The 16377-nt window shown below is 37.1% G+C and overlaps 1 protein-coding gene across 15 annotated transcripts in view; it reads right to left on the reverse strand.

Annotated features, from left to right (window-relative positions):
• The window catches only part of DLG1 (discs large MAGUK scaffold protein 1), a 173380-nt gene that overhangs the window by 145149 nt on the left and 11854 nt on the right, over positions 1-16377 (reverse strand). For 14 of the 15 annotated variants that reach the window (XM_076341028.1, XM_076341025.1, XM_076341033.1 and 11 more), the window contains exon 3: positions 13269-13435. In XM_076341028.1, the coding sequence (XP_076197143.1) occupies positions 13269-13435 (167 nt within the window). Of the gene's footprint in view, positions 1-2142; positions 2744-13268; positions 13436-16377 lie in introns of those variants that run through there. The other variant, XM_076341042.1, reaches the window with a different exon arrangement.

Below are 16377 nucleotides of genomic sequence, written 5' to 3' on the forward strand. Positions count from 1 at the left end.
GCAAATTTGCCTACCTACATCAAACCAAATGTGCCCACATAAGGAGAAAAAAAAACCCTACTGTATTAATCAGTACTCTTTGCACTAGATTAGGACAAAGTAAACCAGTTAGACCTTAGAAGACAGGACAGAAAGTATCGCCCATCGTGACTAGATCTTAATTCTGAATTAAATAAAACAGAATTATTAAAGATCAAATTATGAAAGTTTTCTCCAATTCATTAGAAAATTTATCTTGCCGATGAAATTCTTCTCTTCCTTATTCAGAAATAAAGAGTCATAATGAATTGTTTCAAATACTCCTCCACTCAAGGTGGAGAAAGGGGAAGCATTTAACTCTATTACTAATCTTTTAGTATTATTTCTTTATCATACATTTCTTTAATGCCGATTTCAAAATGGCCTTACTTATATGCATTCATTTTCCTTTACATTTGAGAAATAGGTTTATGCACAAAACCAAGGAATGTATTTTTTTAGATGACAGTTTTCAAGTCATCAGATGCACACATGTTCACAGGAAAGCAAACCGTTCTTTTATAAGCCCCGCTTTAAATAAACAGCTTTAGTTGAAGCTACAAGGTACTCCAGCAGCATTCAGTTAAATGAGGCCAAAACTTCACATGAAACAGGCAGGAAGGATTAAGTGCTGATAACTCCAGGTGAAATGCATGATCAGTCTAAGCCCATCTAAGATTATGCTGTGCAGAGAGATGATCTCTTCCTCTCCCGTGCAGCATTTCTGCGAGCAGTCTTACTTGCTTAGCACTCACAGAGCTAGGCTAATCATACAAAAAAACAATACTTTTTTTCCCCAGAATACGTTTTCTGTTGGCTTAACTTTCCATATAAGTTGTCTTTCTGCTTTTAGACAAGTAGGTATGGGAAGGTAAACAAATGCACAAAATAAAACTAAAGTTGAGCAGTTCAATTATAGAAGTGACAGCACCGACCCCCCCTTTTTAAAAATGAGTACAACAAAATTAAGGTACATATCAATATAACCAAAATCAAGGAATTAATATCCGATCCTAATCTCACTGTACAAAAGAGAATATTCTAAAAGAAATAAAGCAGAAATGCCACAAATGAATGTTATTAATCAAACGTGATTTAAAAGGCTATGTTTCACTTCCAAAAACCACCTGACAGTTCAGACACCAGAAAGACAAGGTAACTTCACCCATTCCAATCAGCCTATGCTTCCTTGTGCCAAACAGACTGATAAGTATCTCGACCTTTTCAAGAGCTATCACTAAACCCACATAATATTCTCAAAGATGTTGAATTTTATTAATCTGCTTGAGAAGGACATTTGTATGAACAAGTTTTATGGTTTCAAATTATCCAGAAGAATGCTAGACATTAAAGTAGCTTGTTTAAAAAAAAAAAAAAAAAACACACCACAAAAAAAACCCCTTGCAACTATTTGAACATCCAGGGAAAAGGGAGCAATATAGAACAAGTTTACCACTTGCAGGAAAATAAAAAGCTTCCAAAAAACCAAACTCACCAAGTCAGTATTTCACAAGCACACTACTAATACATTCTGTTTATGCATCAGATTTTACCTTTAGAAGTTACAAGTGGACTGTATTAAAACATAAAACTTTATCCTAGCACAGAAGTAATGACACTAAGCTATCTGGGTGTCTTCATCTCAAAGCAGCAAGATGTCAAAATAACAAAGCATCTTGAAATATATCCATCCCTAACAGGACTTCCCAGATTCGTCTTCTCTTTGATGATTATTTTAAACATGTCCTGATAAAGGTTATGTAAAACATCATTTGGAATTCCTCATTCTGGAATAAAAAGCAAACTACTATTTCAGCACATTTAAAGAGAGCGAATTTTTATAGAAGAGAATCTTACTGCAGAATGACAAAAAAAATTCATCATTCTACTCACTTGAGTTTTTCAATATGTGCATAATTAGCTCTTAGAAGAATTAACATCTATGATTGTTCTTAGCAACAACTACAGAATTTATTTTGGCAATCTGTGTAGTTAATGTTAAAAAAAAAATCAACAGTAGAAAACCATCAAGATATTTTCATTACAGGTAGACAAAAACTGGAAGAAAGATTCAACAAGAGCTTCCAAGATTGTAGGCATTAATCAAAAGCTTTATCATCTTACCTTTGTTGTTACAATGCATAAGCAATCCATCGTTTCAGCATAGCAGGTATCTTTCCAAACATTTAAAAGGTTTATTTTCAATCACAGCTAAACACCATCTCAACAGAATGAGAAAGAGCACACTTATTTAATAGTCAAAACAGTAGAATGAGTGCCAGGTTTCCCTTTGGATTCATTCAGAGGTAGAAACACCGTGGAGAAAAAAAAAACAGGCTAAAATACAAATGCTTTAAGTTTCATGAAAGATTCTTAACCTATTTTGATTATCTATGTCTGAAAAACTTAAATTTATCCTTGAAAATATCCTACAAAAGATGTCAAATCCTATTCCATACCAGTTAAGTACCTCCTCGTATTCTATTTCATAGACTCCTCTTTCAGGATTACCTAACACATGAGCATCACAGGGAATCATTTGATGAAATGCAATACAAAATTATTTTACAGCAAAAAATCTCAATTCAGCTTTTCTTAGCTGGTTACAATTTCTAAAATGAAGCGTTTGTTCAAAAATAGTTTTGGTTGCAAGCAAGTATTTCTCCTCTAACGTCATTTCAGCATTTGCAGACTGCAAAATAACTGATTTCTTAGGCAGTAATGAATGGAATATTCCATGTAGAACAGGGAGAGAAGAAAGTGGCAAGGAAAGAGTAATGCATATTGCAAGAGAAACGCTATTTTGAGCCTCGAATTAACCTAGAATTTCATTTCCTTTTATAAGGCTGTAATGCAGTGACAAGGCAAAGTTTGTATGCACAGGCATTGTCTTCTCAGCCTAATTAGCACAGCTGGGAAAAGTCAAACACTTGGGCACAAAACACCTTCTATGTACTATGAAACACTAAATTGACAGTTCCATACATCAGTAAGAACCTTATTACATTAATTTCCCACAAGAGGCATTGAAAGCAACTAGTTAACTCAGTTTCCACTATCTTATCCTATTAGGTCTCCCGCTAACACCTTTGCTACAAACTCCATGAAGTATATTGAAAAAATTCAATAATTTCAAACTATCAAATCTCATCTGCGTCATTTTGCTTTTAGCCCAAGATGTACAACTAGCCAAACTGATGGTATTTCACATCAGCAAACAACTCTAGAATACACTAAGTATGTATCTAGAGCATTCTCACTATTCCCCCTTTACATCTTCTGCAGCTTTACTCCACTCGACTCCCTGGCTCTGCCATATATACAGTAGAGGGGTGGAAGGGGAGACCAGAAAAGAAGAAAGTTAAGAAACAAGGAAACTATTATTCCTAAAATTACACTTTTTATTTCGTGGCCAGGTGGTACCTTTACAGGACAAAGAGGAAAAGGAAGACATTACAAAGTACTTCTCTGATTTAAAAAAAAAAGCAAACAAAAAAACCCTCAAAAAACCCAAATAAACCTACACCCCAAAAAACCCAAACCATTGAAGAAGAAAAGCTTGACTGCACGCTAGTAAAAACAACTCTGTTCAGCTTCAATGGAATTCCAAAGTAAATCTTATACCATTCAGCCACCAAGACCAGGATTTTTACCTTGTGTGTCCAAGTCAAGCCAGAGATACTTTCCATTTTTACATTGTCTATAAAGCCTGTGAAGAACTTCTACTATGAACACCTAGGTGAAGTTTTCACTTACGCAACGCATCCGTGAGAAACATATGCACCTTTCAGATTGATAAGCTCAACCCAGACAGAAATCTAGAAGTTCTGACTTCAGAAAGCAGGAAAGCACCAATTAAGCTGATGGAACTTCCCTCTTTGTCAGAAAAGGAGAGGAAAAAAAAAAAAATTTACTCTTGTAGCAGACTATGAGATGTGGAAAAGAAACCTATTCAGAGAGGTGGGGAAAATGCATTTCTTTGCTGAGGATTTGTGGATCAGACTGCTCCTCATGAACAGGCACACTAAACACTTCAGAGCAGAGGGCACAAAGAAAGTCGTCTCATAACAAGCGTGCTTGAAAAGTAGTAACACATCCACTGCACAAATCAGAATAGCACGTACAACCAAGCTACATTAGAGCCCTTTACCAATCACTGCAACACTACAATGGATTAAAAGCCCTTCTGGTAACTGTCTGCACAGCTCTCAAGACCCATCTTCAGCTAAGCACAAACAACAGAATGTCCGCACAGGGGAAAAAAACCAAAACCCACCAAAAGACACCATTCACACATACCATACTGGTACAAAAAATTTTGTAGCAAATGCCAATACACATTTTCATAAATATAGTACACAGATGGATAAGCACTCAAAGAAGAGAGCACTGTGCATAAAAAGAAGTATTTTTTATGTATTTAATATCAGCAACAACTAGCCTATACAGTTTGGCCAGAAGGAAAAAGTGCATTTCCATTCACCACCATTTGTGGCATTAGTATTAAAAAACAAAGGATGATTCTCATGTGAGAAACACAAAGGAAAGAGATAGGTTTTTTTCTTGCCTTGAATTATCTACCAATTCTTTCAGGTTATATTTGGCAGTCACTTTTTGTGCCTTCACAGGCCTACTCTTTTTCCAGTGTAAAAGATTCTACCTACAAAGTCAGCAGATAACTAAATAAAGGAAAATTCACGCACAGATAAACGATACATAGAAATAAATCATGCAAATGAAAACAGTGCTTTGGAAAACACTGATTTTGCAGATAAATAATTTCTTCATCTATCCACAAATTTAAAAGTGCATATGGTTATTTAAATGTTAATTTGCTCTCAGATTCTATGAGAAAACCTGCATAACACACAGCTGTCACAGGTGTAACCAGAGAAGCAGGCTCAGCTCAGCTTTGCAAGGGTATGTCAATTGCCCAACCTCAGCATATTTGAGGAGACATTTCAAAGACTCAGTAAAGATCAAGCACTATCATCACTGCAAGCATTTTCTCAGCTCCTTTAGTAAAGAAAACATTACAATTGTAATATGCTGTAACCTAATTTATCTTTGAACCTAATTTACCTTTGAACCTGGCAGCAAGATGTAATTATTACAAGTTAAAAAACCATAATTAGATACCAAATGCATGTCATTTTTTCCAAGTTCTCTATTTACTTCTGAATTGAGAAAGGTAAGTTTTTAGAAATAGCAGATTTTTACTGCTTGTGTATGCATCCTGAAATGAGCACAGGGCTTTTGTTCGTTTGCTTTTGCATTTAGTTTGACCAGAAGCCTGCCCATGGAAGACTTTTTTAGCTTTGGTTCAAGACTTACATTCTTTTATTTGTATAAACAGCCTAGATTTCAAGAATTGAAGGCAAAATACACAGCAAGCCAAATATCATTTCCCCACAGTTAACGGAGAGAAAGCAATGAGGCTCCTGAGTGACCCAAGACTATACACTATTAGGTGCTCAAATAAAACAAGCACACCATTTCTGCAGAAAAGGAGTTGATATAAATAATGGACAATACACACATACAGATACAAGCATAAAGGACAAGTATAATAACAGGGAGTACAACCATCAGATATAGCATATCATCAAGCTAGCCAGTACTGAATCTTTATAAATATTAAGGCAAAGAAGGTATTTGAAGACAGTGCAATAGGTCTGGGGTTTTCCCAGGAACAGCTTGTTATTATGACAGGTACAATTGACTGCATTTGTGAAGGCCAAGTGAGGATGCTGCAGTTAACAAAATTCAGAAACAGAAAAACCGAACTAGAGTATCCTTCCGCTTTAATAATGCACTTTACATATGCGGGTATCTCTTTCTGAGATTTCCTCCAAGATCACGATTAACTGCTCGATGCACCATTCTATTTTGAATACAAACTGCTACCAATTAAACACACATTTTTTCATTCCACTAGAAACCATACATCCAAAGTTCTTTCCTCTAGACTATGTCAGCTCATCTTATTAAGAAGCTACACAAAACTATCAAAAATCTTACAAAGGTTAAAAAGACATTACCACTTGCTTTGTAAACAAAACCAATTCCCATACTGTAGGTGAAAATTAGATAGCTTAATTCTATCCCTTTTCAAAATATTCACGTTGACTATTATTTGTCTTTTTACAGATATTGAGCGAACCAAACACAAGCCTGCAGTATGCCTAATAGCAAAGGAGGCTAACAGGAGCTGCATTAGCAGAAACGCAGTCAGTAGTATCAAGCAAAACTATTATTCCCCTTTGCTTGGCACTTCTAATAAGGCATCTGGAATACCGCATTCAGTTTTGGACCACCCAATACAACAAAGATGTTGATAACCTGGAGCACGTTCTGCAGAGGGCCACCAAGATGATGAGGGGGCTGGAAGACTTGCCCCTTAAAGAGAGGATGAAGGCACGGGGCTTGTTTTAGCTTTGAGAAAAAAGTTTAGTGGAACCTAAAAGCAGCTTTCGAGTACTTACAATGAGGTTACCCAGAAGACAGAGCCAACTGCATGTTGCATGGTGGAAAGAGATGAGAAACCACAAATAAATTGAAACAGAGATTTCAATCAGAAATAAGGAACAGCTTTTTCACCAGGAGGATAGTCAAGCACTGGAACAGATCGGCCAGAAAGGTTTTGCAGTTCCCGTCCTCAGAGGTTTTCAGGGCTCAGCTGGTTGAAACCCTTTGCAATCTGATTGACCTCACAGGTGAGCCTGAATTATTTTATGATTCCAAGATATTCAGAGAATTTTATTTCCACCCTGCCCTGGCATCAAACTTAGCTGACATGTCTGTAATTTCAGCTATTTTTCCTGCTTCCTCTTTTGCTTTCTTTTTATTAAAGAAATTGGCAAAATGCCTTAGAAGACAGTGAGCCAGTCTCCCTGCATGCCAGACACTAAACATATGGACACACACAGATTAAATGGGGAAACCACAGATCAGACCAAAGTACTTCAGCCACCATTACTTACTAAATACAGAGATCTCTTAGCCCAACTGTAAGAGTAAGACACTCCAAATCAAGTTCCACCTCCTAAGACAAAACATTTATTTTGAGATAGTGTTCAGTGGGGTTTTTTTTTTCAACATCTAAAATGAATTTATTGTGGCTACTTTTAAATCTGAGAAGTTAAAAAGTGTTTGCTGTTTAGCTTTAATTAAAACAACCACAATATTAAAACATATCCTACAGATTTAAAAAAAAAAAACAAAAACCCTGTCACAAGACAACTATTTCCTTAGCAATACACTACTCAATTAGGTCAAAGGAGATTTCTACCAGTGATTCAAGTTTCACCACGTATTTCTCAAACACAAACTGTCCCACCTACAGATGGCACTACAGATCACAGCAAACGGCTTAAACGTCTGCTCCCTCCTGTACACATACTTCTCTCACACGATTACTACCGTTAAGAGATCTTGCTTTAGATTTGTTAGCTGCAATGCACACCTAAAACTCAGTATTTAATGCACATAAGAAAAAGGTATGCACCTTTCATCCTTTTCAAATTGAATCTATTTTTTTTTCTGCTAGTCCCTAGTACTGAAAGGATTAACATTCCTTTCATGCTTATCACTGTCTTGAACCTCTCCCCCCCCCATCATCTGCTTGTACTGGAGATTAAAACAAATAAAACTGTCAAATAAAGTTCCAGGAAATATAAAGCATGGAAAAGAAAACAGATTGTTGTGAACAGGAAAACTGCAATCTGTAGCTCTTTCTCGAATACAATACCTATGGGGATTACAAACTCCAGTCTTTTGAGCCAGAAGTAGGAAGGCAAAAGCAGAACTAGGCTACATCCCATTAGAAGTCCTCAGGCAACCTAAGCTTGTATACCACTATTCTATGTATATGCACAAGCACACATTGCTAAAAAGTCATTCCCAAAATCAGCTGTGTAGAAAGTTCTTGTAATACAATCCTTAATCACTTTAGGGGAGCATTATATTCCCACTCTCAAGCAACCCTCACATACACCATCAGAGTGTCAGCTGGAAGAATACTCCTTTGGCCCAGAGTAACTACAGCAAAAATATATCATTAAGGTAAAAGAAACAGGGTTGAAAGGTATTACTTCTAAGGCTAACAGTTTGCAAGCAAGAAAAAACTGTCCCATTCTTATCACCTACAGTCCTACCAGTCTGGCAAGCAATAGAGCTAAAATAACCTCAAAGTGCATCTGGTACGCTGATCCGGTTATATCTGGTTAATGAACTAATATTGAATTGGGCAGCCGCACTGCAGGTCTAAAAAGTGACAGTTTCTGTTGAAAAAAAAGCTGGCTACGAAAAGAATCAGATATACTAAACTCAAGTTCCCTCCAATCTCTAGTAAGTTTCAGCAAGCAAAACAAATCATTAGATTAAACACATACTGTATCAGAATCATTATGCCCTCGGGTTCATTAAAACCAAATATAAAAAACCCTAAGTACCTAAAAAAGAAACATATTATTGAAACCAAAATGCATTAAGTTTTACAGGATAAAAACATTACTTTTCATGTACTACACATAGCAAGTATGTGGAACATAAACTGTCAACACATAAGAATTTCTCCTCATAATTTTTATTAAATTTCAAAATATTGAGGGAAAGGTATTGCCTTACAGGCAATAGATGAAGGAGAAAGTCACTGAAGAATAAAGAATTAAAGCTGATAATATGTACAAGATGATATGTTTACTGTAACAATTTTCACTTATATTTGAAAGCTAAACTAAGACATTCAGATATACTAGAAAAAGCAAATGAAACCAACACTGAACTACCACTAAAAATTGTCCACCTTTACATCTATAATGTGGAAGCAGTATTCTAACTAATGAAATACAAGGTAACATTTACTGTAGGTGACAGAGACTGTGAGAAAAGTTTGGTTTCAGTTTCACATAAACTAGCATCAACACCAATATATATACAACTATGCTTTTAAATACTGGCAGTAAATGTAAAATCTGACCTTCGTATACTGAAGGTCAAACAACTGTCTGACTTTCATATGATACTCGAGACAAAAAATCTGAAGGAAGACAGGTGGCTTTGTCATAAGTGTTCAAATCTGGGTCACTTAGAAAAACAACAAAGCAATCCACGCTATATCAGGTTCTGTTAGGTAACACTATATATACCATGACCACCAGACTGGACTAGAGAAGCAGTTGCATTATCTAGCAAACAGTTCAGCTGAGAACATACACTTATGTCTATGGTGAGACTTCCCAAATTAGGTCATTCTTCCTTTCAACAAGTTTGTGATCTTGCCACTATAATGTGTCTTTTGTCATTGGTGCAGTGTCACGGACAAGTCCTTGTATTACTGGCAGTCTGCTAGCACATGAGAATAAAAGCTAAAGATGCAACTTCATAATTAAATTACACCTTCACATGCATCTTTATGCAAAATTTAGAAAGACACAGGGACACCACCACCCTTTAGCTGATAAGTTAGTCTTTCTTACTGGGGACTTCTTGGTAGCAAAATAAGCAAACTTCTATAAAGATAAACTTTCCAGTTTCTGGAGGGGGCCGGGGAGAATAATCACAAAGTCTGGATTTAACAGTATGCACTATCCTGCACTTCAGATTTCAGCAGGTTTCCCCTATAGGGGAAGCACAAAACATGTGCTGCAGCTGGAACTTTGTAACACAAGTCTCATAGCAGCAGATACTGCTTCACAGCTGCTGGAATTAGGAGCATGTTTAACAACAAAATGGTTTGGTAGGGACATAAATCCTCAAGTCCATTACATCGTTCCAAGGGGGGGGGGGGGTGGGTGGGGGTGGGTGGGGGGGTGGGGGTGGGTGGGGGGGTGTGTGTGTGTGTGTGTGTGTGTGTGTGTGTGTGTACACGACACCACATTTAAGCCATTTAAGACACGCTGCCTTTCAAGACCTTCAATAAGGGAGACTGCCCACGTACAACTATTTTGGTGCTTAGGAAAACATTTAAAACATTTTTGCTAAGCCTATTACTATAATGTAAATCTAATACATCTTTTATAGGCACAAAGTATTATCTTCCTTTTTTTACATTTGCCTACAAACACAGGAAAATTCTGTTTCCTGATGAAGTGTTCAATTCTTTTAAGCAGCACCAAATCTTTCCATTGGTCTTCATTTCTTTTCAAGCTTTAGATCTTCCCTCTCAATCTCTTCTAAGCACTTAAATTCTTCAACATCTTTTTTGCACCTCAGTACCTTAAATTTGACAATATCTCCAGCAAAGCGTTATACAGACCAAGTAGAACAGAACAGTTTTACACCACACTCTTATGTCAATAAGGTGTTTCTTTTCCATGTATTAACATGACATGGTTGACTCACCTTGAGATTCAAAAATGACCCAGATCTTTTCTGAGAAATCACTTCTTAACTATTCAACTTCTGTGGGTGCTACTGAAGTACAACCAAAACGCAGGACACTGTACTTGGTCCTGCTGAACTAGAGCCTGCCCATTAATTACTTCAACTGCTCAAGGCTTCGTTCTAGTCTTAGCTTCTGAACCAGCAACACACTATTCCCCTCCCGCAGTTTAATTTATAGTTTCATCAGGATATTTTCACTAGTAACTCAAACTAGGATGCATTTTTTAGAAACTAACTGATATATTATCTCAAAAGATAGCCTGGTAAACCATGCCAGAAGTTTTACTGAAGTCAGAATTTTTTACTGTTTCTTCCTACCACAAGAACTATTACCACATTAGAAAGAAACTAAGTTTGACAAAACTGTTATCAACAACTATGATGGCGGCTATTCAGCTCCTTTATCGTTTTCAAGGAACTACAAAAAGACAGTAGAATCATTCCCTGTACCTGTTAAACCTGGATCCTCCTTTCCTGCCTTGCTCCTCCTATATACGCCCTTTTTAAAAGACAGTGTTTGCCCATCTGCAGTTTTCCAAAACTTCATCCATCCTCCGTGACTGAGGGCAACTGTAATGACTCTTAAATTGCCTCATTAAGTTCTTTGCACATGCAAACACAAAATGCATTAGAACCAGCTTATTTCAAAACACGTCAGTAGACTAAATAAACTTTGCCAATCCTTGCCTACCCTATTGTCTACAGTCCATTTTGCTCCTGCTTCTAAGAGACTCCATTTCCACCATACCTTCAGAAAGATAAGTTCTACGGCTCTAAGCCTAAGATTTAGATGATGGCATACAAGTAAATAGCACAATGGTGTTTTCCATACTATTTCTCATATACCCTAGCATTACTCTATTTTCTCCAAAGATGACAATTCTTAGAGAAAATTTTCATTAAGGTGACTGATGACAGTGGCCTTCTCTATGAAATTTCAGGTGACTAAGATTCCAGGGAGGCATACAATTTAAGTTTTCCAGTGTATAATCAAGATCCACAAAAATCAAACGCAAATAATCCATTCCCACACTGCAAGTTCAACTAGACTTTTAATCCCTCAGTGTTCAATTACTTAGAAACCTGAAAAATACGCTATACCTAGGCTGCTCAGTTTTTTTTTCACATAACGATATTTTAATGAGTGTTCTTGGCCATATATAACTCTTGTCCCTGGCTAGGGTAAAAAGCTGATCTTTTATCTACTATACATTTTCTGCTTTCTGAGAGAACACAACACAACTCTTGGATTTCCTCTATAGCTTCCTTTAAGGCATTTCTGACTGTGCTGGTTTTGGCTGGGATTGAGTTAATTTTCTTCACAGTAGCTAGTATGGGGCTACGTTTTGGATTTGTGCTGAAAACAGTGTTGATAATACAGGGATGTTTTAGTTACTGCTCAGCAGTGCTGACACAGAGTCAAGGCCTTTTCTGCGTCTCACCCCACCCCACGAGCGAGCAGGCCGGGGGTGCATGAGAAGCTGGGAGGGGGCACAGCCGGGACAGCTGACCCAAACTGACCAAAGGGATATCCCACACCACATGACGTCATGCTCAGCATATAAAGCTGGGGGAAGAAGGAGGAAGGGGGGGACGCCTGCAGTGATGGCATTTGTCTTCCCAAGTAACCGTTACATGTGATGGAGCCCTGCTTTCCTGGAGATGGCTGCACACCTGCCTGCCAATGGGAAGGAGTGAATGGATTCCTTGTTTTGCTTTGCTTGCACACACAGCTTTTGCTTTACCTATTAAACTGTCTTTATCTCAACCCACAAGTTTTCTCACTTTTACCCTTCCGATTCTCTCCCCCATTCCACTGGGGGGGGGAGCGAGCAAGCAGCTGGGTGGGGCTTAGTTGCCAGCTGGGTTTAAACCACGACACTGACACATTTCATACTAGCTTCAATATGACAAATTTCAGAAAAGCTACAATAAGCACACGCACTTTCTTTTTTTACCTGCACAAACTCACTAGCACATCACATGATTCTTATGTTCTGCAGCTAAGTGGACTTTCGTACACAGTCCAAACAGTAAGGCATCCTAACCACTTGATCTTTTGCTGGGTAGTACAAGCTCCCAAGCTTCCCTACAGGCTGCAGCACTAGTCCTTTGGCTGGTCTCCCCCAGTGATCTTCCTGAGCTCTATGATCATTTCATGAAAATGGATCATCACAGCACACTGCCTTCAGTTATTACTGAGAAGCTCACACATGTTTTCCAAAGCTGTCAGTATTGAGGGCACACTTGAAACAAAGCTCACCTCTTTGGGAACAAATAATGGTCTGATGCAAAAAAATTCAAGCAACATTATAACTTGAACTTGGGCAGGGAGATCCTGATTTAGTGAAAATATACATCAATGTGCATTTTCCTACTCAGTTTTCTCACCACTCACTAGTCACAGCTGGATTCACGTAGTTTTCCAAAAAAAAAAAGTCCTTCCAAAACACAGCTGTATAAGTAGCAGAGAATTTCTTATGAACAGTCTGAAAAGTTTACTATCAGAATGATATAGCTTCAGATTTCCCAAATTATTAATGAAGTAATGACTGAAGAGTCATCAGTATGGATGAATATAAGCACACTAAGCCTGTCAGCAAGGCTCCAAATTCAGAGCATAAATCCAATTTAATGGTCACTTAATGGTACATTTGACAAATAAGTTTATAAATTTTTTACTAAGCAAAATGCACACATCTGTTATTAAACATTTCAATAATTAAATCCCCTATGACTATTGATCTTAATAATGTAAGTTTTCTATGGAAATAAATATTTTATAAAATTAAGAAAATGTAGAGAACAATGTTGAGCTAATAGTCTCAACAAGAAAAAATAAAAGAGAGATTTCTACATCATACCTCTACACTTGGGCTAAGGCTGCTCGGCAGTGTTTCTGATGTCACTGTTGTGCTTGGAAGGCTGGAAAAGTCCCAGGTATTGACAGGCTGTATTGGTTCAGATGGCTGAGAGTGATCAATGCATTTTGGATTGTCCAATAAGGTCACTTCATAAAACTCTTGAATATCTAAAGATGTGAAAAAATTGAGACGTTAGCCTTTATAGTTACTATAACATTCTGATTTTAACAACATCTTCCTCCTGCAAAACAAATTAGATACCTACTACTTTAACCTACCTATTACAGATGAAGCTGTATCACCAAGATCACACAAATCTCCCCACAGGATACACAACTCACTCCCTACACCCCATATCTCAGAGCCTGTGTCCCCACTCACTTTGGGCTTCTGCCACCGACCCCGGCAGCATGATCTGCAGCAGGAACAGCAGAAGCATATGGAATAACTGCAGTGGAACAGTGGAAGGGATGGGTGTCTATACTTCAAGTTATGGTACACGTAATTTCAGCTAATGTAGCCTTTGGTTATCTGAAATCTACTGTTCAAGGGCAATATTAGAAGGTCTTTTTTGTAGTATATGTTTTCATTAAATGACCACAGAAATAGAAGGATACTGACTAAATCAGCAAGAGAGAGAAGTTGCAAGAAGTTACGAAAAAGGAAATTGATTAGGATGGGTCATCATCTGCTTTTTCAGTCTAAGTAACAGAAATAGGATGAAACTTTAACAGTATGAATTACAAGTCATACTTATGAACTAATAAACAGCTTTTCCTATAACCCTGAAGACTCAACTGGAAACTTCTGGGGAACAAGAATCTGGCTGCATTAGGGTTTTTTTTGACATCCTATCAACTACATGAAGCACCAATAAAAATAACACAATCTAAAGAAGCATCAAAGGTGTTTCTATGGAAGTACAAGCATATGAAACTTGCTACCACAACTGTAATCACATCCATAAACACTCACATTAAAAAAAAAAATCTGAAAAGGTACAGGGCTAAGGGAAGGGCAGACAAATGAAGTAGTCTTGTAAAGCTTTCAGTCTGTTCTTCAAAGGAAAAATCTGCTAAACAGGAGTTGTAAACTCATGTTTTTAATTACACCAACTTCACAGAAGATAAACATACAGACACAGTTAGCCCAATTAGTAAATAGGACCCAGCCATGAATAAGGAGGACTCTAATCTGCAGAATCTTGTAGCTTTTCAGCAGCAGCCCAGAGTCAGCAACAGAGTCACAATAACTAATTCCTTTATAGAGCTGCACCACAAAAGAAAGACCACGCAAATGAGAGAAGTCTTACTGTTGCTGGTGTTCCAGTCTTAGATATTTTTTTTTATATATAGATATTGCACTCCTGCTCTCTACCAATTCAGAAAACGGCAATTCTCAAATTCCATTTGTATCTTTTCTCTGAGCAAGAGTCAAATTCCTATCAACTGCTTACATTAATTTTTAAAGTTATACTTGCTCTTAGCACTGCTGATTGGAAGAAATAGCAGTGAGGGCTGCAGAAGATGTTAAGTGACCTAGATATACAGGAGCAAAGCAGCCTAAGAGATACAAATTGCCTTTAAATCTATCTTTCACATTAGCTCCCTCAGTTGCAAATTTGTCTTGTAGCTGCATTAACATTAATACATCAATCAAGCACACCAAGTAAAGATCCCCCCCCCCCCCCGATAGAGAGTACTTTGTATATTAAAATAGGCAGTGGTTTAAGTTGATTCTATAGCTGCAATCCACAGCAACCAAGCCAGGAAGATTACTGCATTATTTATGGGAAGGGGTTATTTGTGCAACTGTTTTGCAACAGAAATCTAGAGCACCGATTCTAAATTCTGCTACTATTCTTTTAAGTCCCTGCCAGCGGAGGTAGCCATTTATTGATACTGCAGAATGACTTGTTTCAAAAAGCACATTATTTCTCATACATCTTCTCCACTTCTCTATGAAGGACACCACAACATGCCTACTATTCAAAGATGTCAGAAATATATACACCACTTAATATGGGGATTAGGTTCTGTTTATCCTGAATGTGCTCCAAATCCACAAAAAAAGTTTCTAGGAAATTGGTGTCTATATGATAATATCTACCTTTTTTTTTTTTAAACATTTATTTACATTTTTACTATTCAGAATGCAAACATTAAGTACTTATGAGTATAGGCAAACAGTCTATGCACCCTGAAGGCACTAGGTACACAAGGAATGAGTGCTGGACATTTACATTTTTTTTTAAAGCCAGAAACTCAGAAATCTAACCTAAATAAAATTTCTTCTTCTGGTCTACTGCAATGTATCAGCTCACAAAAATATTTTGTTACATGAACACACTTAAATATCTACTGAAGTCATATTAATCTGTGGATGCATTATGAGCACATGAAAAGTTCTAACATTTCCCTAATTCTTACAAATAGCAGGTAGTAAAATACTATTTTTTTTTTAAGTTACATTTATGAGATTCCCTCTTCAAGCTAGATGTGCTTTTTTCATGTCCCAGCCCCTTCCTCCCATATTAATTCCAAGACAGATTATATCTCAAACTAAGTTACAGAAAAATAACTCAAATCAGGTATCACACAATAGTAAAAGAAAATGCAGATGGGGAACATTTCTAACTAGAGGGGGAACATTAAAAGAACAGCTGACTGACACTTAAAAAGTAGGAGCACAAAGTTTCAGGAAAGCCAAAGTGACAAAAACTGATGAATGGTAGGCAACGCAGAAAATCATCCTGGAATTACATCAGCTTACAAGTAAAACCACATTAAGTAGCCAAATCAGCAATATGTTTGATGGCAACAAGAATAAAAGTCTATACAAAGCAAGTGACAGACCACCAGTTCTGAAAAGGAAGACTCTTAAAACATGAAAAAGAAAACAATTTTTCTTAACTTATTAGTAATGTGAAAAGCTGAGCAGCGGTGAGAGACACAGTATTTTTTTCAGTATTCATTACAGTAGAAGTTGACCAAATACAAGCAGTTTGCCGATATACTATTTTTCCCCCCTTCTCATATTCTCCACTCAGTTTCGTTCTTTGAACAGGCTCATTCACCAGTAATGTGATACACTAGAAACTAAAACTGTT

This window comes from Aptenodytes patagonicus, chromosome 6 (genome assembly GCF_965638725.1).
Source record: "Aptenodytes patagonicus chromosome 6, bAptPat1.pri.cur, whole genome shotgun sequence".
NCBI classification, from domain to species: domain Eukaryota; kingdom Metazoa; phylum Chordata; class Aves; order Sphenisciformes; family Spheniscidae; genus Aptenodytes; species Aptenodytes patagonicus.